The sequence below is a fragment of the Strix aluco genome, chromosome 3 (genome assembly GCF_031877795.1).
Source record: "Strix aluco isolate bStrAlu1 chromosome 3, bStrAlu1.hap1, whole genome shotgun sequence".
NCBI lineage: Eukaryota > Metazoa > Chordata > Aves > Strigiformes > Strigidae > Strix > Strix aluco.
In genome coordinates this window covers 97,352,792-97,378,176 of record NC_133933.1, presented here as the reverse complement: position 1 = coordinate 97,378,176, position 25,385 = coordinate 97,352,792, and the positions used below count along the sequence as shown (strand labels likewise).

General features: G+C 40.9%; 2 protein-coding genes across 2 annotated transcripts; both read right to left on the bottom strand.

Moving 5' to 3' along the window:
- Positions 1-1,332: 1,332 nt before the first annotated feature.
- Positions 1,333-5,431, bottom strand: COX7A2 (cytochrome c oxidase subunit 7A2). Its single transcript, XM_074819741.1, has 4 exons — positions 5,278-5,431; positions 3,960-4,049; positions 2,417-2,501; positions 1,333-1,549 (listed from the first exon to the last, which is right to left on the bottom strand). Exons 1-4 carry the CDS (start codon positions 5,293-5,295, stop codon positions 1,491-1,493), a joined length of 252 nt encoding a protein of 83 aa, XP_074675842.1. The 5' UTR covers positions 5,296-5,431; the 3' UTR covers positions 1,333-1,490.
- Positions 5,432-10,502: 5,071 nt separating this feature from the next.
- Positions 10,503-23,882, bottom strand: TMEM30A (transmembrane protein 30A). The gene is made up of 7 exons (XM_074819740.1): positions 23,554-23,882; positions 17,952-18,068; positions 17,211-17,318; positions 16,058-16,145; positions 15,455-15,598; positions 13,517-13,723; positions 10,503-12,589 (listed from the first exon to the last, which is right to left on the bottom strand). The coding sequence occupies exons 1-7, from the start codon at positions 23,824-23,826 to the stop codon at positions 12,396-12,398; spliced, it is 1,131 nt and encodes a 376-aa protein (XP_074675841.1). The 5' UTR covers positions 23,827-23,882; the 3' UTR covers positions 10,503-12,395.
- Positions 23,883-25,385: the final 1,503 nt, after the last annotated feature.

Genomic DNA, 25,385 nt, shown 5'->3' with positions numbered 1-25,385 from the left:
GAGCAGGTTGCACAGAGGCTGTAGAATCTCTGTCCTTGGAGATACTCCTCATGTGACGGTTCAAGACCCTGGGCGACCTAACATAGCTCTGCAGTGCCACTGCTCTAAGCAGATTGGACTAACTGACCTTCAGAGGTCCCTCCCAACCCGAATTATGCTACAATTGTTTGACACCTAATCCACTTAACCTGGTGTGTACCTATGACCTAGATCTGCTCCTACCCTACAGACATGGGGCAGTCCTATTCTCAAACTACAGAAGAGTACAATTCATAGACAGAGTCGTCTCTAAGCATTTAGGCTATCCTCAAAGTTACAGAGCGAGCTGGAGAAATTCTTCCAAAAGAGCATTAAAAATTGACAAAAATTAGTAAGAATTTGAAGCTTTTACAAGCACTGCCTTAAATATCTTCAGTATCTCTGGCTTAATAGGGTTCAGTTCAGCCTAGATCGAATCAGCAATCTAATTAACAGTCACTAGAGAAATTCTAGCAGTGCACTAGTACAGTTAGTATTAATGTTTACTGTGCCCCTCCTCCACTGTACTATTTGCTCTAGAACACCCTCAAATTTGCTAATAAACTTTTTTTCTTATTTTATGCTAAAGAACTGATTGCTTTATTTATTCTAATGACTGAGAACAAGCTGGCTTTAACCACCTGAAACATGAGGCAATGTTGGAAGACTACCAAGTCTTAATCATGATGAACACACATATGTTGACTTCATGGGCAGCAAGATAAATACACAACCACTTGTTAATCATATTCACATGCTTAGAAATCTTCATTCTTTTCAGGAAATACGATGTTCCATTAAGGTGTAGCAGAGAAAAGCCACTGGAAAAGAAAAAAAATCTATTAGATGAAGGTGCCGAGTTCAAATGAGACTACTTCTAAGTCCCTGAAGTTGCAGAGGACAGTGTTATCACCTCTACGTAGTAAAATCTGTCACCTTTGGATGGTGATCAGGAACCAGATTCCTCTATTTGTAGATGTATTACAGTCAACTTCCAGCAGCTGACAGCAAAGATACAGCATAATCAAGTCCTCAACATTCATTTTCACACAGGTTTAATCTAATCCTAATCATTTATTACAAGGTTAATTTGCTCCACTAAAGCAAGAAAAGGAAATTCCTATACCAAAGACAAGATATCATTTTCTCATAGGGATTCAGGGCTCTTCAACTCATCTTTGAAGTACTAACATAAACCACATATAAAGAAAAGAGGCTCACAGTTCAAAGATTTGCATATTGATCAACTCAATGTACATTTACTGGAAGGAAAAAGCACTCCAATGTAGAACACACAATACAGTCCAGACCACCACAACACAAGAACTGCTTTATTCATTGCAGTTAACATGTTACAATTAAATTATGATTCCAAGCATTAAGCCAGATGCTTATAGTAAGCATAAGCTGCCATTGTAGTCACATGGAATTGGACGAAGAGATGCTAGTCCCTGAGGCATCCTGAACTGGAATCATTTCTGCTTCTTGGGCATTGAAGCGACACACAGCTCATAAATAACATAGGCTGTTCCTGAATTAAGAGACAGAAAAGATATTTTCAGAATGGCAAACAGAATTCCTTTCAAGTCAGATTTCCTTTCCCAGCTTGTTGCAGAAGAAATATTAACAATAAGCAGCTGCAATTCAGACACATTTCCATAGCCACATTTCAATGATTTTTTTTGGCAATTCATATTTTAGAGAAAAAAAAAATTCTTAAATACTTCTTCATAGACTGCATACAAATAAAGAAAGAGGAAAAAAAAAAGGGGGGGAGAAGCATGTCTGTGGAACCTACACAGATGACCGTAAAGTAATGGTTACTCATTCTTAAAGTTACCGAACTGAAAATCCATTAGATTAACATATTTAAGTTAGAGGTTATTACAAAACTATGTCACATGCAATGTAAAGGTTAAGTATATACAGTTATCATAAAGTTTGGATATATTCTGCTCATTTTCACCACGTGAGAAACCTCAGCACATCAAGTATCACCTAGCACTAAAGAGTCAGGCTAATGAGAAAACTAGTATATGTATGTGCTGTAATTACATTTTACCCCTTTTCAGAATAAGCTTTCTAAGTAGTTCTACTTTTCTATCATCATACATGAATTCTGAAGGAGTATTCAGCCCATAGTACTATTAGTCAGGGAAAAAAAAAGCCATCTGAAAAGCTAAACTTGAGAAAACACAAATAAATACATAGTATGTCCAATTTTTTTTTCCCCTCTCTGCATGCATTTTGCATGTTCTAAGAACAGACTAAAGGAACTGCCTCACTAATTTACAGAGGAAACACTGGTCATGTTGGAGACTGTACCAAAGAAAAAGTATTTTAATATCAGCATGTTGGAAATTGTACCAAAGCATAAATGTTTTAGTAGTAGCCTTACCAAAAACTGTAAGACCCATGGTGAGTCTATACAACAAAGCATCCATTAGACCACCTTTAAGATGCACTGGGATGCCATTATCCTCCTAATGGAAACAAGTGACAAAAAGAAACTATATAAGTACAATTCTTGCAATACTGTGTTAATATAACTAAAATTACCCAGAACAAGAATTAATTCCCCAAATTATCTTCCCAACTCCCAAAAGACACTGAACCTTATTTAGATTCCGCTTTGTCTTTCATGCTTTCACTCTGTTATCAGGTGATCACTCATTAGGGAAGTACAGTAAATGATGTGTACGTTCATTTCTAAGGCAGTGATTGGCGGATGCCTAAACACCTCTGACACCGGTTGCCAGCCCCCTCTGGTGCAAAGGATATGATTACCAGCCCTAGAAACTTCCCATCTGTCTCCAGCACAGTCAATCCCTGCTTAAGGAGCGACAAGGGGAGGAGCCTCTACTGTCACCTGGTGTCATACAGGAAATTAGTTTGCTCCACCCGAAGTAAAATTCCTAGACAGCAGATCCACATGATCTTTACCCCTGCCAGCAAGTTCATGCTGCTCTGGAATTCAAGCTGGCCTCCAGCGCTGGTGACCTGCAACCCAGCCCAGCTTAACTTGCTGCCCCACAGGAAAGGAAAGGGAAGAGGAAAAAATACGCCCAGAGATCTCCGCCAGCAGACACAGAACCTCTGACCTCACCCATCACCAACATCCCACCACCCCTTGGCTGGTAATGAACACTGTGCTCCTTCAGCACTGTCCCCACAAGACTGGCTTTCTCTTTCAGGGGAAAGGAAAGCAACAAGACACAAAAACTGTTAAACTGGGGCTTCTAAGACACTTTTTCCCTTTCACAGCGCCGAAGCCCAGTCTAGTCCATTCTCAGTAGAAAGCTACTGCTCCAGGTTATGGCTCACAGCTGGGAGTATGCTCTGAAGTCTCCACTGCTTTGGCATTTGAAGAACCACTACTTCTCACTCGGTGGTCCCATCAGTCAGGAAGAGAGTAATTCAGAAATGATTTTTAAAGATTCAATAATTTTCTAGGAGTGAATCCAACCCCTTAAAACTTTCACTGTTTTCAAAACTGAGATGTACAATAATACCACATCCTCATTAAGAATTATGGGGCTCATCTGTGAGCTATAGATATAGCTGTAAGATTGCAGGTTTAACTTTTCACTGTACTTCTGTCCTCTCACTTGCTGTTTATTCGTTCTTAGGACATACTCCCCCATCTCATCTCATTTCAGAGTACTTTATCTTTGTACAGTACCTACTATTCATCAAAACTCAGGTAAAAATCATTTTACTAGGTAAAAAAACCTAAAGAGTCAGCAAGTCAAGTATGCATGTACAAATACTCTTAATCTCTGTAGAAAATAACTGCTGACTTCAAACAATGTAGTCATACAACTGATTTCAAGAGCTCACCTCAGATGTAAAGAGAACTTTCACCAGTTCTTTTGAAACAAAACGTATGCAACCATGATCTCTAAAACCTCGTTATTCTACTATCAGTGCTCACACAATACCTGAAAAAGCTTCTGCTTCTCGGCAACTCTATTTTCAAGCTGCCTGCGTGAAGCAGTACTTATGGTCCTCTGGGAAATTTGGCGAAGACCCTGAAATAAATGATAAACAGTGTTTTAAAAACTTGTATTTTTCAGCTATATCTACACTGGGTAGCAATAGGTTCTTTTAAAAATAAGATAGAAGTAGAAGGGACAGGAAGAAAATAAAGTCTTTAAAACAGACAAACCAACCAACCAAACTTCACCAAAACCCACTGGTTTTGAATTCAGTCAATCTTTCACCAGACTACATAAAGGACTGATTAACTGGTTACCTAAAAAGAAAAACTCAGGAAAATTACTTTCAGTAAGATACAACAGATAACCTTCACAATTAGCACATCCTTTCGGGGGAAATCTCGACCTCTGCCCCTTAGATCTCAGTTTTAGGCACCATTTGCTGTGTCTGACTCTAGTGATGGGGATAATAATATTTAAGACAAACATGTCTGTGCAGACAAGGATCTTCTGTCATAGCTGCAGTTCACCTGCTAGCCACCAGCACAGGAGCTAACCTTCACAATGCTCAAGAAGGCACCCCACATACACACAAACACAGAATTTAAAGACACCCTGCTGCATCCTAAGCTAGAATCTGTTTTCATAGTCAGATCATACAGGCGCTCATTAGCACAAGCCAGTCCACCAAAACCAATGATCTATAATTCTTCTGATGGCTCCAAGTCTGCCTTCGCTAACATGTCAACTCTCAAAGTTAAAAGCCAGCTGTACCTCCAAACCGCCAGCAGCCTCCTTCAACAACACTGATAACACTGATACTCCCCCACGAAATTACCACTACTAAAAACGCAACTAGAGCGAAAACATCCAGATGACGCTGGTTATAAGTAACGAAACAACACACGTCCTCCCCTCACCCACCCCAAATAAACACACTATAAAATTCACCTCCTTAGAGATGGACTACGCGTACCCTACACCCGCTAACAACTCCCATCCCTTCCAGTACCTAAAGCTCAGCACTAGGTGGAGCGAGTGGGCCTGGACCTGAACTATAACACACACACACACACACACACCCCCCCCCCCGCGCCTCGGCAGCTCCTTCCGCAGCACCCGCCGTTAGCGCGGCCGGCAGGGCGGTCACCGGGCTGCCGAGTCCCGCCGCCCGGGAGGGCGCCGACAGCCCCTGAGGGAGCCCACACGCACCCCCGCCCTGCCCGCGCCGCGCCGGCAGCAGCAGCCCCGCGGCGGGCTGACACAGCGCTGGCCACGGCGGTAACGGGCGGCTCTCCCCAGCCCGGCCCCGCGGCCTCACCAGCAGGTTCCGCCACATCGCGGCTCTTGGTCCCGTCACCTCCCGCCGGCAACAAGGGCAGCGGAAGCGGAAGCAGCTCCCCGGCCCAACCCACCGGTGGTACCACAGAGGCCGCCCCGCGGCGCGGCCAGAGCGCCGCCGCAGAGCCTAGAGCGCCCCCCCGCCCCGCTAGCCGCCTCAGTCCTCCCGGCCGGGGGGCGGTCTCTCGGGAGAAGATGGCAGCGGCGGCGAGCCCGGCTGCCGCGCAGGGCACGGGGGAGGAGCGGGCTGGTGCGGGAGCGCGCCGCGGCTGTGCCCAGGCTGGTCTAAGAACGGCTGTCCCCCTCCTCACAATCCCACGACCATCTTTCCCCAGTAAAACAACGACGGCGGGCGGCGCCGCAGCGTAGAAGGGTCCCCGCCCTGAGGCGGGGGAGGCAGCGGGAGGGGGCAGCCGCAGTAGGAGCCGTCAGCGGGCGGCGGCAGCCCAGTGCCGCGGAGCACGAGTTCGGTTCGATGTTTGCTCTGATGGGATGTTTGTCCGGGTTTGGGGCCCGGGAACCAGGGATGAGCCCCACGACACCGAGAGCGGGGTAGGGAAGGTGAGGCGGGAGCAGTAACGGCTCCAGCACCAAGCACAGGGCAGTAACCAGAGGCAGCTAGGCGGAGCTTCAAACCAGGGGGCTTGAATTTCTCCACGCCATGCAGCACAAAGGGGGGAACTTTGTTGCCACAGGATCCTGTGGCTGCCAGCCACTTCCCAGCCTTCAAAGGGCACTTGAGCAAATCCATGAAACATCCCTCAGAGCTGCAACACAGATTGTAAAATCACCTTTCATTAAAAAGTTTCAGATGTGCAGAAGGCTGGAAGCATGTCCCCAGTGAGTACCACCACGGGCTCCTTGTGTTCATATGGACTCCCTCGACATCACGTTCGGCCAAAAACCAACTAAAACATGCACCTGCCCACTGCCTCAAACTCCATTAGCAGCAGGGACAGGGATACTAAGTACTCTGCATGTGAAAAAACCCAACTTCAGTTCATATTTCACAATGTATAAATACAATGAAGTAATGCCAGATTTGTATGAAATGCAAGCCTACTCACTTCTAAAGGAAGAATCTATTTGCCCTTCAAGAAAGTGCTCTGAGAAGCCTGTGTTTTTTCTGCATTGCAGATCTAGCCCCATGATTGCATCTTCTAGTGCTTCAACCTTAGGCTGAAAGACAACGCTGTCAGGAACACTTATTTCCTGTCTTTGCTGTAGTTGCAGTACACTCAGTTTTTGGCAGTACACTGCTTTTGCACTGGTGCCAAACCTCACAATGAATAATGTGTGTCAAACACAGCAAATTAGTGCTCAATCTAGTATGGAAATAACAAGGATCTTAAAGCACAGCACTTCTCAAACTGATGAGCTGCCCCAGAAAGAAACTAAAAACACAAAAGATGAAGTATTTATAGGTATAGTCTTAGCTGAGTAGAATATTAAAAATACCATTTAGAAAGCATAGTCATGGAGAAATGTGTTGTAACAACAGAGGAAATTGGATGCATTATTTAACAAATAGTTTTCAAACACTCAAGCAGTGCTATTACAGAATAACAGAATACATTACTACTACTGCAAGATAGATTTCCATTCAATCCTCTCACAATCTCATCTTGTGAGTGCATATAATATTTGTATTCTGATTTTTATACAACACTCAGTTGTATTTAGACACTGGTGAAATGATCTCCAGAGAAATTACTATTGCTTAATTTCTCCTGTGTGGACCATTTCCTGGTATGTCTGAATCTGAACTTCAGTGCTATTGTCTCTCAAAATACACTTTACAACAGAAAGCCCATACTTAAAGCTTGGCATGTAACGTACCAATCAAAGCTACAAGATGGCTCAGAGCAGGCACAGCTGGTGTCTTCAGTGTTGACTAATTTATTAAGAAAGGAAAACTTGAGGGAAAGAGAAATAGCAACTTGCCACCTCAGGGTGAAGAGATTTCACCAGAAACAAACTCAGACTGATTTTTCCTAACTGGATAAAGTAACTTTTGCATACACTGTATCGAAGAATAATAAAATTGTTAAATCAAAACTCATTGTTTAAGCCAGAATGAAAACAGGGCTGTTAATCTATATGTTAATAAGCATTCATCACAAAAAAAAGTTTTACCTCTTAAACCATAATAGAAGGGTATGTAAACCCTGCTAAAGAGATCACACAAAGAACTTAACATCCAACCAACTTTGAAAGTGGAAACCCCCAGTGCAGCAGGACAGCTGAAAATGAAAATTTTTTAAAACCTCCTCCTCAGTCTTGCCTGCCCACTGGTTTAATTTTTTCTTGCAAACAAAATAATTGACTAACCCACTTAAAAGCTACATTGTGTATGAAGAGAGAAAAACATGCTGTATTCTATCTTACTATAACCATTTTCCAAGTTACTCTGAGTTGTATAATACACTAAAATTGCATTCAAAGAACTTACTGACAGAAAGAACAAAGATTTGTTGTGAAGTTTGCAAGCATCTATTGTGAAGCATTCACTAACTTCAATCACGTAACTCCAGGCCTCAGTACGCAACCCTGGAGACAATCATATTTTCATTTCTTCCAGGAATATCACAGTCCAATATTTACCATTTTCATAACAGAATTAATAAGGTCATTAATTACATTCCTGGCCCTCTAACACTACTTAAAACATCTCACTATTTTATTTTGCAAGATTTGGGCACAATCCTCAGGTACAAATTCAATTAAACTGGTATTCAGTTTGCTTGAATTGTTTTCTTATGTCAGCTTTAGCTGAAATCAGGGTCTGTTGAGAAAGAACTCCACCTTCTTTTTTTTTTTTAAACTTGAGTTTCATTCATTATTGACTTACACTTTTATTCATCTTTATTTCATTCCCAACAGGAAAGGGGAAAGGTAATTTCCCAACTTCAGGCTTTCTAGCAACAGTTGGTATAATTCAGATGATGGACAGTATTACTTTATTTTCAAACACAGACTGAGCAGTTTTGGAATGGAAGGCCGATAGAAAGGTAGTTTCTTATTTGACTCAGGTCTTATAAGAACCTGCTAATTCTTATCAGGCCATTTCATAATGGACTTTAGTCTTAATTGAAACTGTTAAGATTAGACTTAACATTTAGGCTCAGAAGGCAGTACAGTGATCAGAACACATTCTGTGAGCTAGAATGCAGCGTGTTTTTACATGAAAATACTTCTGCTGATCTGAGGAAAATTTAATACTACTACTACAAAAAAAGAAGTTTTTGCAACTGGTCTTTCTACCTGAGAATCCATTTTCACATTGCCTCTTCCATAAACTGGCCACATTGCTAAGAAAAGAGCAAGAATAAAATTAGCTTAGATTTTCACATTTTTTTCTCCTACTCTGAAAAGTGAGAATTTTTAGCAGGCTGTTCAATACAGACAGGTATTTGATATGTGGAACATTTTGGGGTGTTAGTTTTGTTTTGGGGTTGGGGGGGGTGGGGGTGTTTGGTTTTTTTTTTTTTTTTTTTACTAGGTCAATACAAAACCCTCATGGGACTGGCTTGATTTTCAGATTGATACTGCAGGCCTTCCTGAAGGCCTTTGTGTTGTTGCCCTCTTTGTTGCTAACTCATCATAGCTAGTTAGTTTCCTAACAGGGAACAACCCCAGGAAACACAAATATTGAACTTCTATAAAAAACAAACATATGTAGTACCAAGGGTAGGTCACAAATTTTCAGGCAAGATCAGAAACCATATTCTTGTCACGGGAACTTTGAAGATCAAGAATCATTTGCAGTGCTTCCAGATTACTCTATGGTTACACCTTGTTCTTTGTCTTCAGCAGCTGCATTCAAATCAGTTAACTTTTTTTAAAGTAATTGTGGGTACATTCTGCTTTATAGACTCAGTCACATTTTCCCACCAGACACTCACTTCAACTCAGTCTTGGACATCTGTCTGTCTATAGATGTTGTAACCCTTATTTTCCCATGGCAACTAGGGCATCTGAGAGAAAGGTGCAGTCAATAATGCCTCCTGTGAATCCAATCCAAACCCAGCTATGTTCATTGCTCTATTTGATGGATTCAAGCAGATACATATGCCTGCAGATGTTACTTGACCCTAGACTGTCATGGCCTTTCCTCTCACAGATTTCTGTAAAAAAAAAGACAAGACTTGCATTCTCCAAGGTTTAACATTCATAATTTAAGCAAACCCATGCTACTGAGAACCTAGTTTCAGCACCAGTGTGACCTTGGGAGGCAAAGGCTGTGAAGGATCTTTCACATTCCAGTTATAAGCTGACTCAGCAAAGCACAATTGACAGCTCCTCAAATAGCCCGATGCGGTTAAAAAAATACCTGAGGTGACAGTCTGCTTTGTTACAGGGATGTAGATTTTTCCAAGAAACCACAAGGAAGTTGGTCTCACACAAGATAATTTGTTTGGAGAGCTCTTGCACAAGAGACACACGCTAGTTTCCCAAATTACTGTATCCAGGAAAGATTTGTTCATAGGCAGACCCTTGTAACAGCAGCAGCCTCCAGAAAGCTTATAGTATCTCACACTTCGGGCACTGCCTCAGCTGGGTAAGACTCGGAAAGCAAAGGCATTGCTCTTTGTATTTCTGAACCCTGGTAGTGAATACCTGTGAAGGATGCCACTGAAGAACCAGGTCACAGGTGGTCAAATCCAAATTCAACACATGACACTGAACATCAGGACAGCGACACTGCCCTGAGAAGTGTCAGACAGGGAAGCCATGGTTTCAGCTTTGAACACGTGACATATGGGCAACTTGTTACAAAATACGAAATCCAAGGGTCTCTGCAGCTATCCATATGACATCAAGACAAATGAGCATGATGAAAGGAAGAGTTTACAAATCTGATCTACTATCTTAAGCTCTTATAAGTATTTTAAGCTCCTCAGGCACACTGTCCATCAGGCATGTTGCCTGACAAGTATTTACTGCTACAGGCTCTCAGAGAAAAAGTTTAACTGTAACAAAAAACAGACAGCAATTCTCATCCCGGTGTACTTCAAGATCAAAGAAACACTGACAGCTATAGTCTGTAGAAAAAAGATAAGGCATTGAAAAATATTTTAAGGTACAGATAAAAAAACACTTTAATTTTGAACACAGCCCAAAAAGCAGCATTTCCTACTTGGAAGAAGATAGGGATTATGAATGAAGTAGAGTATATTTGCATTTCAAGTGACAAACACAAAGTTTAAAAATCAAAATATTTTGATAACGAGTAATTGGGAGACATCCCCTTACTTGCTTGCTTACTGTATTTTGGACTAGCAGCTACTCTACAGATGAAAGCAAGTTCAGCATTTTGTTTCAGTTTTCTGCCTTGCAACATCAAAGGTACATACCCTTGCTCTTCAAGTCCAGCAACATAAATACAATACTGTAAATAAAATTAGTCTTTTGCCTACTTAGAAGCCCTATGCTGCCACACTGTACTATGCAAACAAGTTATTTTATGGAGTTACAGAAAGCTAGCACCCTGGAAACACTGCCTCATTCCATAGTTTATAGAGACTTTACACACTTAAAACTGCTAGCTTAAAAAGATTACACAAGTAATTCAGTGAAAACGTTTATGTGATAAATTAGCAGTATTGCTTAAAGCTGGCTATAGATTAAGATACTGGACCATGACTAAACAACTTTTTGTAACAAATATGCAATCCCAGAAATACAACTCACTTAAACTCCATTCACACTTAGTAAGAATACGTCTTTTCATCCAGATGAAAATAAATGTATGTTCAAGAACAAAACAAAATATCTTATTAAATGGTTTGCAGAATTTATTAGGTCTTTTGTAATATACTCAATACTTTATCAAGCTAGTTGCATATAAAGTGATCTCCACCATATACATTACAATTTCTGTGCATCATCTAAAAAAAACCCAAAAAGTAATATTTTACAGGTTACAGTTAACTTTTAATGAGCCAAAAAGTGAACCCTCTGTAATTTGATTTAAGACACTAATCTGCACATTGCTTCTAACTTGCAATATTTAAATTAGGTTTCACAGCAAGCTCAAGCTGCATTTCAGCCAAAAGAGGTTACTGCCCTCTCAACTTTTGAATTTCTATAGTTTACTATCTTAACACCGCAAAAAATTAATGTGGTGTTCACTCTAAAGACAGAAAAAGTGTATGACAATTTCTTTACAACAAAGCCTGCTCAGAGTACATATGCCTCAAGAAAGTTAGGAAACTCCTTCAGTAAAAGGAATTTACCCAAATTTGTGAACAGAAAAAACATTTTAGATTCTTCTTGATTAATGCTTGGAGCTGCTCATAAAAAGCAAAACCAGCAAGCACAGTAAGTAAACTAGTATTGGATAGGACTCAAAGCAAAGAAAATTGGGAAAAAAGCAGACTCTAGCTGCAACGAACACTTCCCAATTTAGAACAATCTTTAAATGGAACTCACGCAGATAATTAACAAATAGGTTTTCTGGTATTTTCATAGGATGCTAGTTTACTGGCCAGGCACATATATTGTAAATATACAAAGAATCCAGAGTGCTGAAATTTACACAGCACTTAAAGGATTTAACACAACAGAGGTGGGTAGGAGACAGGAAAAATATTTAACAACTTATATAAATATATTAAAATCTCAGCAAGAAACATAGCCCATGCACACAAGACAGTAAATTGAAAAACATTTAAGACTTGACTTTTCCTTTCAACAGCACTGACATCTGAATTCTGGAAAGTTAACCATTTACAATATCTTATAACAGTCTTTCTCCACACAATCTGTATGCACTGAATCATACCAACATTACACAGCACATGAACAAGCAGCAGATGCACCAAGGGAACAGGAGCTATATGCATCATGTGGCCTGCCCAGTTAGCGGCAAATATCAGAAAAATTGTTTCTGACATAGGCAGAGAAACAATCAATATAGTTAATTGTATACCAATCACTTTCAAAAGTTAATCCATATGGGAAAGGGGAGCTTTAGATAAAAAGTATGTACCCAGTATCAGAAGTGACAGAAGCAAAGATTTATTTTTGAAAAACCGGGTCCACTCTGGACTGGCCTTGATGCACATGCAGTACATTTGTTTTCAGAATGCAAGATTAATTGGGAATGTCTGCACTAGTGTTTCTATTTCCATACTTGTGATGGATGATCAGCAATACAACTCCTAAGAAGAAGCATATGGACCCAACAGTGATGTAAGCAATTCCCAGAAAGGGATTTTTGCCTCCCATCCACGAGATGGTGCTTAGGATCATTCTTTTTCGTCCATCAAAACTGTGTACAGGATAATCTGAAAAATATTTAGGAAAACAAGAAGAACATTTCCAAATCTAGCCTTATGTGGTCAAGCACATTAAAATTCTGGGGTCATTTCACTCATATTCCAAATACAAACTGCTGTCTTTGAATACTCAAAGTGCACACATGAAATATTTAGCTGTTCTTTTAGACCAAGACCAATCTGGGCATTGTCAGCTACTCCAAGAAAAATGCCACATTAGGAGATATTAATCCCTTTTAAGGGAAGAATAAATGCATGATTTCATGGGTTTTTGAAAGCAGCTTTAGTAAAATGAGAGAAATCTAAATTTTAATTTTTGAATATATTTTATCACAAAATGTTTCTTTATGTCCATTCAGTTTTATATACACTCTCCACAGTTTTGCAGCAGAGGAAAATACTGCAGTAGCTATTTAAAAATTATCATTAAGTGCTTTCAAATGTTAAGAATTCAGTAACTATGACAACCCTCCTCCTCTAGTCTCCTGCACTCCTACCTAAGTCTTTAGTTTGTCCAAAACAGAATGACAGACCCCTACCTGACCCACAGCTCTGGCATTTTTCTGACTTCCAAAATCAGTCTGCCCTTGATTACATATTGTCATTACACCTTGAAGTTAAAGTTCTCAAATTTCTAGACTACCAACTACCTCTGTTCTTTCCTTTTTCCTATGCTTCTCAATTCCTTTACAGCACCCAAACAATCCGATTTCCCTTTCACTAGAAAGCTACTAATTCTATAAAAAGTTCAACAGAACTAAAAGTTCGTAATATTCTACACAATTCTCACTACCAATTTTCAACCACAGCTCAATGCCATCTTTTGTTTTAGAGATGGTAAGAAAAAAGGCTAGTTCAATTTCAACTTGCACAAATATATGCCTGTGTAATCCAGCTAAGGCCCTTAGCCACTTTCCAAGGTTTTTCAAAGGATACTGTATGCAATATCCAAAGAATATTTTCCAGCCTGTAAGGTAGGCTGCAAGTTATTCTTTCTTTCAATGAGACGATACAGTTTGCGAAATGTTGGCAGAGCAGCAGTACGCATCCACACGATGAAGTCTTCATTGATAAAGCCATTGTTGTCAGGCTCCGAGTCCAGCATATACACTGGCTTGGGCCAGTTTACAGGTTTTGTTGTGCCTAGGAATAAACAAAAATAATAACAACGAAGTATTTCAAATACAGGACTATGGCTCACCAAAATTCATTCTAATATTACAAAAAAACATACTAACTTCTAAACAGTATGAACAGACAGGTTGGCTCACTACTATTGCAAGACCCTAGGCTGTTTAAGAACTTTTTATTTTGCAGCATTTAAATAGTAGTGCATATCCATTTATTCTCATAACAGCACTGTCCATTTGTTTAAACAAATTTGCCTTCCCTACACATTTATAAATAGCTAGGAAGACATGTCTCAAAATATTACTTAGTGAGATAGTTCTCCATTATGATGATAGCTCCTCTGCTCACTTGTTTAGAGTTTGACTACCACTTCCTGGACCATAAGCAAATAAATTATGTACAATATTTCAGATGATGCCATACTAATGCTTTTGATAATTTTGTTGGAAATACAATTCTACACTGCATTAGGGTAAAGTATCTTGTTTTCCAAGGGTAGCATTGCATTGGTAACATGTAATTTGGCTGTGACTAAGCAAGAAACCCACATCAGGTTAAACCTGAAATTATTATATACCTTGCAGAAACACACACACACACACACCTTAGAGCCCTGAGGAAGATTATTTTCAGACATTAGCAGCCAAAAAAACCTTTGATTTACCAAACTTTATTTAACCTAACAAGTGAGAGACATCAGTCACTTCTAATCACAAAGAATGTTTTTCAGAAAATTTTGCACAACCTAGCAGTAGAAACATTTAACTGAAAATTCCATATGAAGAGTTTGATTAAACAACTGCAGGATTTCTTTTCAAGTGAAATCCAAGCATTATAGCAGTTGTAACAGTTTTGGCTGGGATAGACTTAAATTTCTGCATAGTAGCTTCTATCCTGCTGTGGTTTGGATTTGTGATGAAAATGGTGTTGATAACACACTGATGTTTTATTTATTACTGAACATTGCTTACACAGCCTCAAGGCCTTTTCTGCTCCTCAGACTGCCCTGCCAGTGCATGGGCTGGGGGTGCACAAGAGTTTGGGAGGGGACACAGCTGGGACAGCTGACCCCAACTGACCAAAGGGACATCCCATACCATATGACATCGTGTTCAGGAATAAAACTGGGCAGGTAGAGGTAGGCAGGGGCTGCCATTGCTCAGGGACTCGGTGGTGAACACTTGTTTTCTTTTGCATCACTTGTTTTTCTTGGATTTCATTTTCCTCTCTGTTGGTTGTTTTTGGGGTTTTTTGGTGGTTTGTTTTTTTTTCCTCCTTACAATGGGGCTGGGTTTTTTTCATTATTAAATTGTCTTTACCTCAACCCACCAGTTTTCTCACTGTTACCCTTTCAATTCTCCCCCCATCCCACTGGGCAGAGGCACAGTTAGTGAGCGGCTCTGTGGTGCTTAGTTGCCAGCTGGGGTTAAACCACAACAGCAGTGCATATATTAGGCTTTTTCCAGTATTCAAGGTGAAAAAACAAATCAGGAATTAAAAAAAAAAGAGAATTACAGTAAAGATAAAACCCAAACACTTTAATGTGAAATTTGCAACTTTCATAATTTAAAGACAACCTTTCTAGATAACAGAGTAGTCCTTAGCTTGGATTTCTTCAGGAAACCACAATGTTTTTAATTAGCACATTCAGTAAAATGTTGTCAGTGAGGTAAAACTTATTGGGATCACAATGCACTTCAGTGTTTTGTTATTCTTAAAATTTCACATCTTTCTTTTTTTTACCTTGAAAAAGTGCAGTTAAGTTATTTCCATCTCCTGTAGGATTCCTGAACTTTACATTTTTATCTGTCCACCATGCAATGCCTTTTTTAATCAAAGTAATAGGAATCCTTGTGTCATTATCAATGCGGTATAATTCCAATGTATCTAAAGAGAAAATCCAATTAGAAAACCAGTTGAAGAAACTTTCATTAGACAGATGATCCTGATGGGCAGCGAAACAATTACCTCCAGGAGAAACAAAACAAAAGAACTGGACAAGGCATTTGTTACCTACCTGCCACAATCACAAGCTGTTCTGAATCAATGTGTATTAGATAGCAGTGTATTATCCATATATGATATCTATGTTTCTACTCCACAGCAGTAACAGCTTCTCACAAGAGATATTTCCATCCTTTGTACACTATCAGATTAAACTTATTCTCACAGCAATTGTGAAAAAAGCAACAGCAGTACAATATATTTATTTTTTTTTCTGAACAATGAAAATGTGTTAATTCAAACCAAAAAAGCCCACGAGGTCTTAGAATAATTTGCAATGCGACACAAAACATTTGCTAGATCACAAAAAATCTAAGAGATAACTTAAAAGTGTTACCATACCATTAAACATACTGTTGGCAATAGCTCCACACGGAGCAATGGGTTTGTCCTCATTTATGCGGTAAGGCTCACATTCCTTACTTGGATTCTGATAGTTAGAAAGAAAAAAGGCAGATGAGTCTGTGCTAGTTTATTCAACTAACCTGTTTTTCACTCCAGTACCTCAATAACGTGCAACATCTTAAGTGTACCCCAAACCAATATTTTCACAAGTCAGGTTATCTACAAATACTTCAGCATTCAATAGTAGTTAGCATGATTTTCTTCTACAAGCAGTAATAAAATCTAAATAAAACGTGAATAAAGTCAGAATCCCATCATGGTCGCACTAAAAATAAGGCTTTTCTTGGAAGCTATTGGAACTTTTATCTTTTAATAGAAACGATTTCCCAACATGATGTACTCAAATATTCTTTTATTAAAGGTGGGATTTTTTTAAAGTATAAATCAATGTTATAGAAAATAAGACTTATAAGAAACCAAGCGTAACATAAAACATGAAAGGTTGCAAGGACTCCAACAGCATGCCAAAAATGCAAGCAGAAAAAGGCCCCCCCAAAACCTTGTGTCAGTCGTCAGATATAGCCTTCTGAAACTCTCCCCTTTTTTAAAGTTTACAGGTAAAAAGGGAGAATCATCCTTGCTGGAGCAAGAACCCAACTGTATTTCCACTCCTCCTAAAAATTAGAGGAGAGGTCTGGCCCTAAACATTACACAGTGCCTTGAACAGAATACATAGTACTGCTATCTTCCACTGTCACTGATGTTCAATATTGAACCAGCGTCCACAAAAATGGATGCATTTAGCTGCAATATCCAACCCAAATGCTAGGTAACCAAATATTCTTTTATACTGAAAACAAAAACTTCAGATAGAATGGATACAGATAGACACTACTGATAACACGACAGTTTAAAACTATTCAAATTTGCAAAGTGAAAGAAGTACTGCATTGCTGTCTGCTTAATGAAATTATTAACATGAAATTTTACAGTATTACACAATTATTTTCTATAAAAAAATATTAATTCCTTATGGTGGTTTTCTGTTATACAAAAATTCTACTACCTCATTAAACTACATACACTGCTATGTGGAAATGTATGCAATAGTCCGAAGTTAGCTGCTTATTAACATCCAATGAATACCTACAAGTAGCGAACTGTTATCTCCATTTAGTTGGCTGTCATCTCGAGATTTCACATAACGACGATGATTTTGATAGAAGTTGGAAAGTCCATAATACATGAATACATTGCTCTACAAGAAGCAAGATGGGGCAAGAGGGGTTTTCATTCACACAAAGCGTAAATTTTAACCTCTTAAACTCTGTGTTTAATTTACAGCAACATTCATAAAGCAGAAGCCTCAATCCTTTCTTCACACCGAGTACGTAAGAGTACTATCCTAACATAAGCTGGCATCCTGAAGTCAAATAGTATAATCATGCCCATAAACTATCAGAATGATACCCACCAGCACTAATCCCAACACCTATCTTATCCTATGTTAAACCCCTAAGCCTCATTATTTGCCTCAAATTTGTCAGAAAGCACTTATCTGGTATTTCCAATTCTCACTGAAACGAGCTTTTGTAAATCATGCAGGAATAGCTGATCTAATCGCCAAGTATGACACATATGGTAAATCTAAATGTGTAAAACACAAGCGTTCCATTTAATGTTGTACCTTTCCTGATAAACAGAGGCATTAAAAAACGTCTCATCCCTGCTACTGAAAAGCCACATAAAAATCAGATCCAAGTTCACAGACTAGAAGTAATCCTTTAAAATAGAAAAAAAAAAAAAGACTTAACTGATACAGCTTTCCTATTGATTATGAAAGAAACCATATAAACTGTTCTAATTTCACTTTGCATACAGGGTAACATACCTCAAATGAATGTTCCAGTGTGAAATTGATGGTGCAAGTACAAGGTGTTGTGCTGTCCCAGGACACATTTAAACATTTGTTGCAGGGACTAGAAGGCTCTGTTCCTGTATAGTCAATCTAGAACAGAAAAAAAGTCATTAATTTGCAATGGAAGAGCAAAGAAAATTGATTAATAAGCCAGAGAGTTGACGTGGCACTTATTTTGCAATCTTATTATACCTCAACTCCAAAAGCCCATTCAGGGCTATCTGATGATCTCAAGAGGTCCCTTCCAACCTAAATGATTTTGTAATTCTGTCCACATGCTTGATTTCAGCCTCAAATAAAGTTAAGCCCATTACTGCTGGAGAAAACAAGCAAATAAAAAAAACACACACCAAAACACAAACAACAGATACTCCAGACAACTTGATGTTTCCAAACACCCACTATATGACAAGCAGATCTGAGCTTTTACATGCTCTCCAGAGAGGTTACATTTTTAAAAGTCTAGATATTGAATAAAAAAGGTTTGCATTAGAAAACTTAACTGACCATTTTTAGCCATCTAATTAATCAGAAAACTTAAAAAAAATTTTAAAAAAAATCACTTAATTCCCAAGAACTGTCCTAAAATAGGGAAGATGAAGATACTAGTGCTGTTTTGCCAGGAATGGTAAAACACCAGTAGATGGACAAGAAAGATGATCAGTGTTAATCTGGTTTAATAGTGTTGCTCAAAAAAGGCAGTATTTGAAATCTATACATTCAGGCTACCCGGACAGTACGCATAATATACCCTTAGCAGCTATGAGCTCACCCTATGACTCAAGCCAACTGGTCACTTGACCACATTAGTTCTCTTTCACGTATAGTTCCAGCATGTGAATGGCAGGAAATAATTAACTTGGGCTCAGCAGGCTAGGTCCAAGCATAGCCAGAGAAGGCTTCCATCTGCCTATAAATTTCTACACTTACTATGAACCTCCTATTTAGAATTTAGGCTCAGATCAGTGTAACAAATACCAAGTTATGGCAACAAACTGTTTAACAGCAATATCATTTGAATGGTAACACCTATATAGTTTTATGAAAGGTTGCTGCAAATGGTTTGCCCTGATTTATGCTTGTAATGAAAGACATTATCAAGAATTAGGACAGATCATAAATCACACTAATACCTGTATTAAGGTTAGCTAAAACAAACACATAGTTTCAAGGTTCAGGGAACAACTGAAGCCTATTTTCTTCTCAATCTTCTTCAAGGTTTCTCTTCCTGCAATTTCTTTGATATCTATGAAGCTGCAACCCTTCCCTCGTCACTTTTATCACTATCTGCTCTGCTGCCAGATTTCTGAGAGATGAGACCTAGACCTTGACAAGCCTAGCTGAAACGAGTCAGCTTCAGAAGCTATTAGCTGGCAGAGAGACAAAGGATCACATAATCTTTGCTTCCTTAGCTGAACAAGATATTGAGTTTATGCTGATCTAGAAATAGCACTACGGCAGCAGTCCTGAACAGCTCTGTTGAGCTACAGCAGACCTGCTCTTAACAAACAATGCATCTCATTTGTTCATCAGTGAGTTCTTTTTCCTGCTAGAATAAGCTTAAGCAAGCATTTCCTTTAGAAAGGACTTAAACCTCCATATCCTGATCTAGTTCTCCAGTGTGTGGACAAGTTTTAGATACAGAACAAACTCAAGTACTCCAAGGTTGCAAAAGATCTAAAGACTTTACTTTTAAAAATATAATTGACTAAATTCTGTGGAGCATGAAATTGATGTATACTGAAACAGAACCATGCTTTTGACCAGTGCTATCAGCCTCAATGCTAGCCAAGAGCTTCCCTGTACAGCAACTGCCAACACAAGTGGGTTTTTTTGCATCCACATTTACAAGTTACATTCAACAGAGAGCTTATTTAAAGGGATAGAAGTATCTGTCTTCATTTCTTGACAAAACAGTGAAACCAGAACTTCGAGAACTGAAGGCCTGACTTTGGGGTCCACAGCAGGAACACAGGTCCCCAGGCATCAGCCAGCAGCTGAATATGACAAACCCACACAGTGAGCCCTTCCCAGCAACCCCTGATCTGGGTATATCCAAGTTATCCAGCACCAATGGCTCTTCAGGCTCTTAATGTCTTTCTCAGTAGATTTACATGTTTGCAGTACAGAAATAACATAACTATTGCATATACATATTCTCCAAATCATTTATTATTTTGTAAAATTCATACACTGTCACATATTTATCCTACTCTGCTTGGCCACTTCTTGTATAAAATCCCATAACTCTGGTCCTCTTTGCTATCCCTCTCTGTAGGTTTTATTAAGTTTTGTATCATTTTTGAGGTGGGGCTACTGGAACAGCACACAACACTGAAGATGTATGCAACAGTAATCCACTTTCCTCCGGTTCTTCATTCCTAGTCATGCCTTAAAAGTCTGTCTGGTGTTTTAACTATGATTATGCATTTCACAGCAGCAGTCACAGCATGAATATATCTTCCCTACACAATGGTTTGGATATTCCTCAGTTTTAATCACACATTAATATGCTCTGTCAATGCTTCTTATCCATTCCAGAAAAAAATAAATCAGAAAATACAGAACTCTTTCATGCTTTAGGAACAGGACAAAAAGACATTTACACAGCTAATTCTCATTTTCCACCCAGATGAACTATTTTTCATTTTTCAAACCCAAGATAAATGGCTGTTTATACCCTTTGAAACAGTGAGAAAGTGTTATAGAAAAAACCCACTATAATTCTAGTACACTTAAGCTGTTGGAAATCTTCCACATTTGAATTCAAGAGAGCTTATAAAGGAAATCAATGGAAAAGCTACATTTTGCTGCTCAGTCCTTGCACCTGTATGAGAACTGCACAGTTCACAGAGATATTGCAATATCTAGTTCCAGGAAAGGGTGATTTGAACTGTACATAAATATGTATTTCAGGGGCATAAGTTATACATCCTATTCAATTCCAACACACTAAGTTTACAGGCAACTATATATACATACATATATGCACACACACACACACTTAACAAGTATGCTATTGTCTAGTGCGTAGGTGTAAATAACTACCTCTGTTTCCTCCTCCGAATAAGTTTTTAAAAGAGCTTAGTCACTGCACGTAGCTTCTAGATGTCTTGTCTCCCAGAGCTAAATTTACAGCTATTTGTGAATAACTTTTGGAAGTTACCACCAAAAGCCAGCATACTAAGCAGGGACGTATCTCAGCTAACCATAAAGGTGACAGCAGTGTCTTAAACTGCATCCCTCACTGGTGTTCAGAGCCCAAATGTAGATGAAGCATTTTACAGACCAACATTTTGTTGCTGCAACTGTAAAGCCTTTTTTGATTTAAACTTTTTTTTTTCTAAAATTCAGCTGCGTTTAGAATGATATCACTCGCAGATTTTCTGCCTTACAACACTTAAGAAAACATGCATGAGGATCAGAGAACAAATGCCAAATTTCTCCATTGTTACCAGCATACCCCGGCTGTCTGATCATACTCTAAGAAGTCAAGAACTCTGTCCTTCTTGTCCTCACGAAAGCCTAATGATCTGACTTGAGAGAGCTTCATGTGAGGTGGATGATACAAGAGTGAATCCACACAAAGAAACAAACGAATGAAACCATTTCCGATCTTGAAATTAGAAAGGGTGGAAGGCCAGCACCTTCCAACTGGTTTCCAAATGTCTATAACTGCTTTATATATGCAATCTGATTGCGTAGGGGAGCATCGGTCATGCTCCCAGCTCACCTATGGATTTACGTACTGCATGTTAGGTAGGAACATCTAGTTTTTGGCTCCTACTGGAACTTACAGGAATACATGACTGAGCTGCTAAGCAACTATAGTAGATAAATTCTGTGTATGCATACAGCAGCAATACAGGCACAAGAAGTTGCTTACATTTTTGGACTCATGAAACTCTGATGCATTTCCTGTCCTTATAGATCAACACAGTCATAATGAAAAAAAGGAGATATATTTATCCAATTATATTTACCTTATACTCATTATGATCTAAGACATTGTATTATTATAGAAATAGCTATTTTAAATGCAACTGTCAAAAAAACAAGAGTTAGCAAGGCTTTTTTTTTTTTTACTTCTCTCCTGTTGAAAACATGTGATTTTATTTACCTTAAATATGACTATAACATGTCATTTTAAAAGTCCACATGCCCAGGACAACTTGGCAATATTCTCCGAAGTACTTGTGTCAATTTGCAAACGTTCTGTATATCCTCAAACCTTGACACAAGAAGCAATTACTCTTCAAATGTATGCTTACATACAACATTTGGACACTGTAAAATACACTTCAGCTTTGTTTTATTCACTTCTGCTTTTCTCCTTGAGTAGAATTTTAGTTCTTAACATAAAAGGAAAGTGAACCTTAAAATTGGTTTTACTGTAATACTGTTTGCATTTTAACAGAAATATGACAATATAATACCATTCATTGCCTGCCTCAGGATTTCTTTAGTTAATTGGGCTTCATTGCCACATTATGACCACTAGTCAAGCCTCTGTTCTTGAACACTATTTGAAAGTGACAGCTTACTCTGACGAGTAGCATTATTTGATCCACAAAAATTCATATTCTCCAATACAGCAATCCAACAAACAACTACACTTTCTTTTTTTCCTGCAATCAATCTTGGTCCTATTAGCTCACTGAAACTAATCATACTCGTCAGTTTGCTTTCTAAGGTTGTTCCTAAGCCCTTTGGGTTGTTTCCTTACAACACAAAGTGATTCTGATATCAAATGGACCTAACTGTGACACACAGTTTAGTTTTCAGTTAACACTCAGCAACTTTTCACAGCGGTGGTGTGGTTAATTATCAGATGTAAATAACTCAGTTTTTGCAAGTATAATTAGAAAAAGCCACACTCTTCGATCTTTGCTTCTAAGTTTACTCCAGACACCCTGGTCTCCCATAGACCATCTAAAACGTCAAATCATTAGCGCACATTAAGAACTATAGCAATACATTCACCGCAGAGTTTTGTCCTGAAACTACAATTATTTTAAAACATTTAAAGATAATCTATTGCCCCATGCTATCCCCAGGAAGATGCACGTACTTTCTGTACTACTGAGAACAAAATTTGCGTTGGGCTGTGTTGATTAAATACCGGCAGTAACTTCCCTGGAAGTTTGCTCGGGAGCACTGGCAAGGCTGACAGGAAGGCTCCAAGCTGTGCGAAGGATACTCTGTAAACTCAACGTCTCCTCAGAGTAATTAACGGATGGTTTGTTAAGAGTACAAACGTTAAACTGAATCGGAACAGCCAGGGCGAGGTGTCCGTTTACCACAGAAGCCACGAAAGCCTCTACTTGCCGCCGAGCATCGGCAGAGAGACGGCAGCAGGTTTCGCAAGGAACGGCCGGCCGCCTACGGGAAGGCGATCCCTGACACGGCTCGCCCGGCCCAGCCCGGCCCGGCGCCCCCCGAGCGGCCTCCGGGGGCTTCCGCACCACCATCCCGCCCGGGCGCACGGCCAGGCCCAGGCCCCCGCCGGCCGCCGCCGCCGCCCCCCGCCCCGCCGGCGGGAGGAGCCCGTGAGTGCCCCCCGCCCCCTGCGCACCTCGTACTCGCGGATGTTGTTGGAGGTGACGAAGATGCCGATGCCGATGGGGATGAAGATGAGGCCGATGATGAAGAAGGCCGGCAGCACCGTGCCCGCCGTCAGGATGGGCTGCCAGGCCGGCAGCCGCTGCTGCTTGAACGCCGTGTTATCGGGCTTGCGGGTCTTCACGGCCCCTCCGCCGCCACCGCCCACCGCCCCGCCGCCTGGCACCCCGACGCCGCCCGAGGGGTGCCCGTCCGCCTCCTCCTTCACGCTGTAGTTCACCGCCATGGTGCGACGCCGCCAGGCCCGACCCGACCCGACCCGGCGCCGCCGGCGACACCAGCAACCGCACGTCACAGACCCGCCCCCCGCCCGACACGTGACCGAAGGCCACCGCGCCTGCGCCCTCGGCCGCAGCAGGAGGGAGGGAGGCTGCGGGCGCGCGGCTGATGACGACCCCTGGCCACGCCCCATCTCCCGGTGGCGAGTGGACGACCGCGACCAAGCTGCGCTTGCGCAGAGACCGTTCCCCGCCCCGGCGAGGGGCAGGGGGAGCTGCGCTTGCGCGCCTCGCCGCTTCCGCCGGCACGCGGCGGGGGAGGGGCGAGGTGAGACGGCGCATGCGCAGTGGCCCTCGGCGCGCTGCTGGACGGGAGGGGTCGGAGCGCACCGCCGGTTCCTGCCCCTCGGCGCTGCGCCGCGGCTCGGGCGGCAGCGGGAGCGCGACCTGCCCGGCCCGGCCCTGCCCAGCCCTTCTGCCCCTCCCCGCGTCGCTTGCCAGCTTACTCGCTTTCTTCCGGCGCCGCAGTCCGGGAGGCAGGGAGGTCCCAGCCGGCCCACAGGCTCTTCTCCGAGGCGGGTGGCGCGGCCCGGCCCTGTGTGCTCACGGGAGAGCCCTCGCTGCGGCCCTCGGACCCTCGGGTGACAAGGCTGGCGGTCATCGGTGAGCGGAGAAGCGCCGGGCCCGCAGCCTTGTCGCCCCCACTTCGTGCTTCAGGAGGAGCCCCCCCACCCTTCGTCTTCCCTCTGCGTCAGAAGAGGGTTGTTGGACAAAGGGAGCATCCATTGGATCGAAAATGGAGACCTTAACTTAATTTTCCTGCTCTCACAAATAGGAACAGCATCAGTGGCACTGTAAAGATGTGGTGATACAGGATGTCTCAGCAAAGTTGTAAGAGATTAGTGAAGCCATTCATACTAACCCTCACTTTTGGGAGTTGTTTCACTGCTCTGTTGTCAGGAGGTGTGTGAGTGATTTGGAGTGCAGTGAAGGCAGATAACAGATAGTGGTGTTAGGAGCCCATACGGCTTCTACTCGGTTCTATTCGATTCATTAAATAGTCACCTGTGGAAAGCAGTGCAGGAGTATGTATTTGTATGCCAGAATGCCTGCTTTATCAGGCATGGCTCAGGCCAATGCAAAATTGAAAGCCCATATTTCTCACTTTATTGGCACTTCTACATTAATGTCTCTTTTATGAGGACTCTGCTGTCCTTACTTGCCACTATCAGCAAGTATTTATTTATACTTGATCTTAGGAAAAAATAATTAAAGCTATTGAATTAAATAACTTTATAAGCATCTGATCCAGTCTAAGACTTTTTAGTTGCCTGTGGAACAGTTTTCCTAAAATAAATGCCGTTTAGTTCTCTGAAGAATCGAAAGCATCAACAAAGACCACTGGGGGGAGCAAGCGACTTGTGCAAATGCAGAGTCTGTGGCGACTCCAAAGACCTCTTCAAAGACTGCACAGGAAATTTGGACACTTAGGCATCTAAAATTTAAGAATTAATTTGGTGTCTAAATAATTATATAGGGTTCAAAAATTAATCGTATTCTTTGTGGC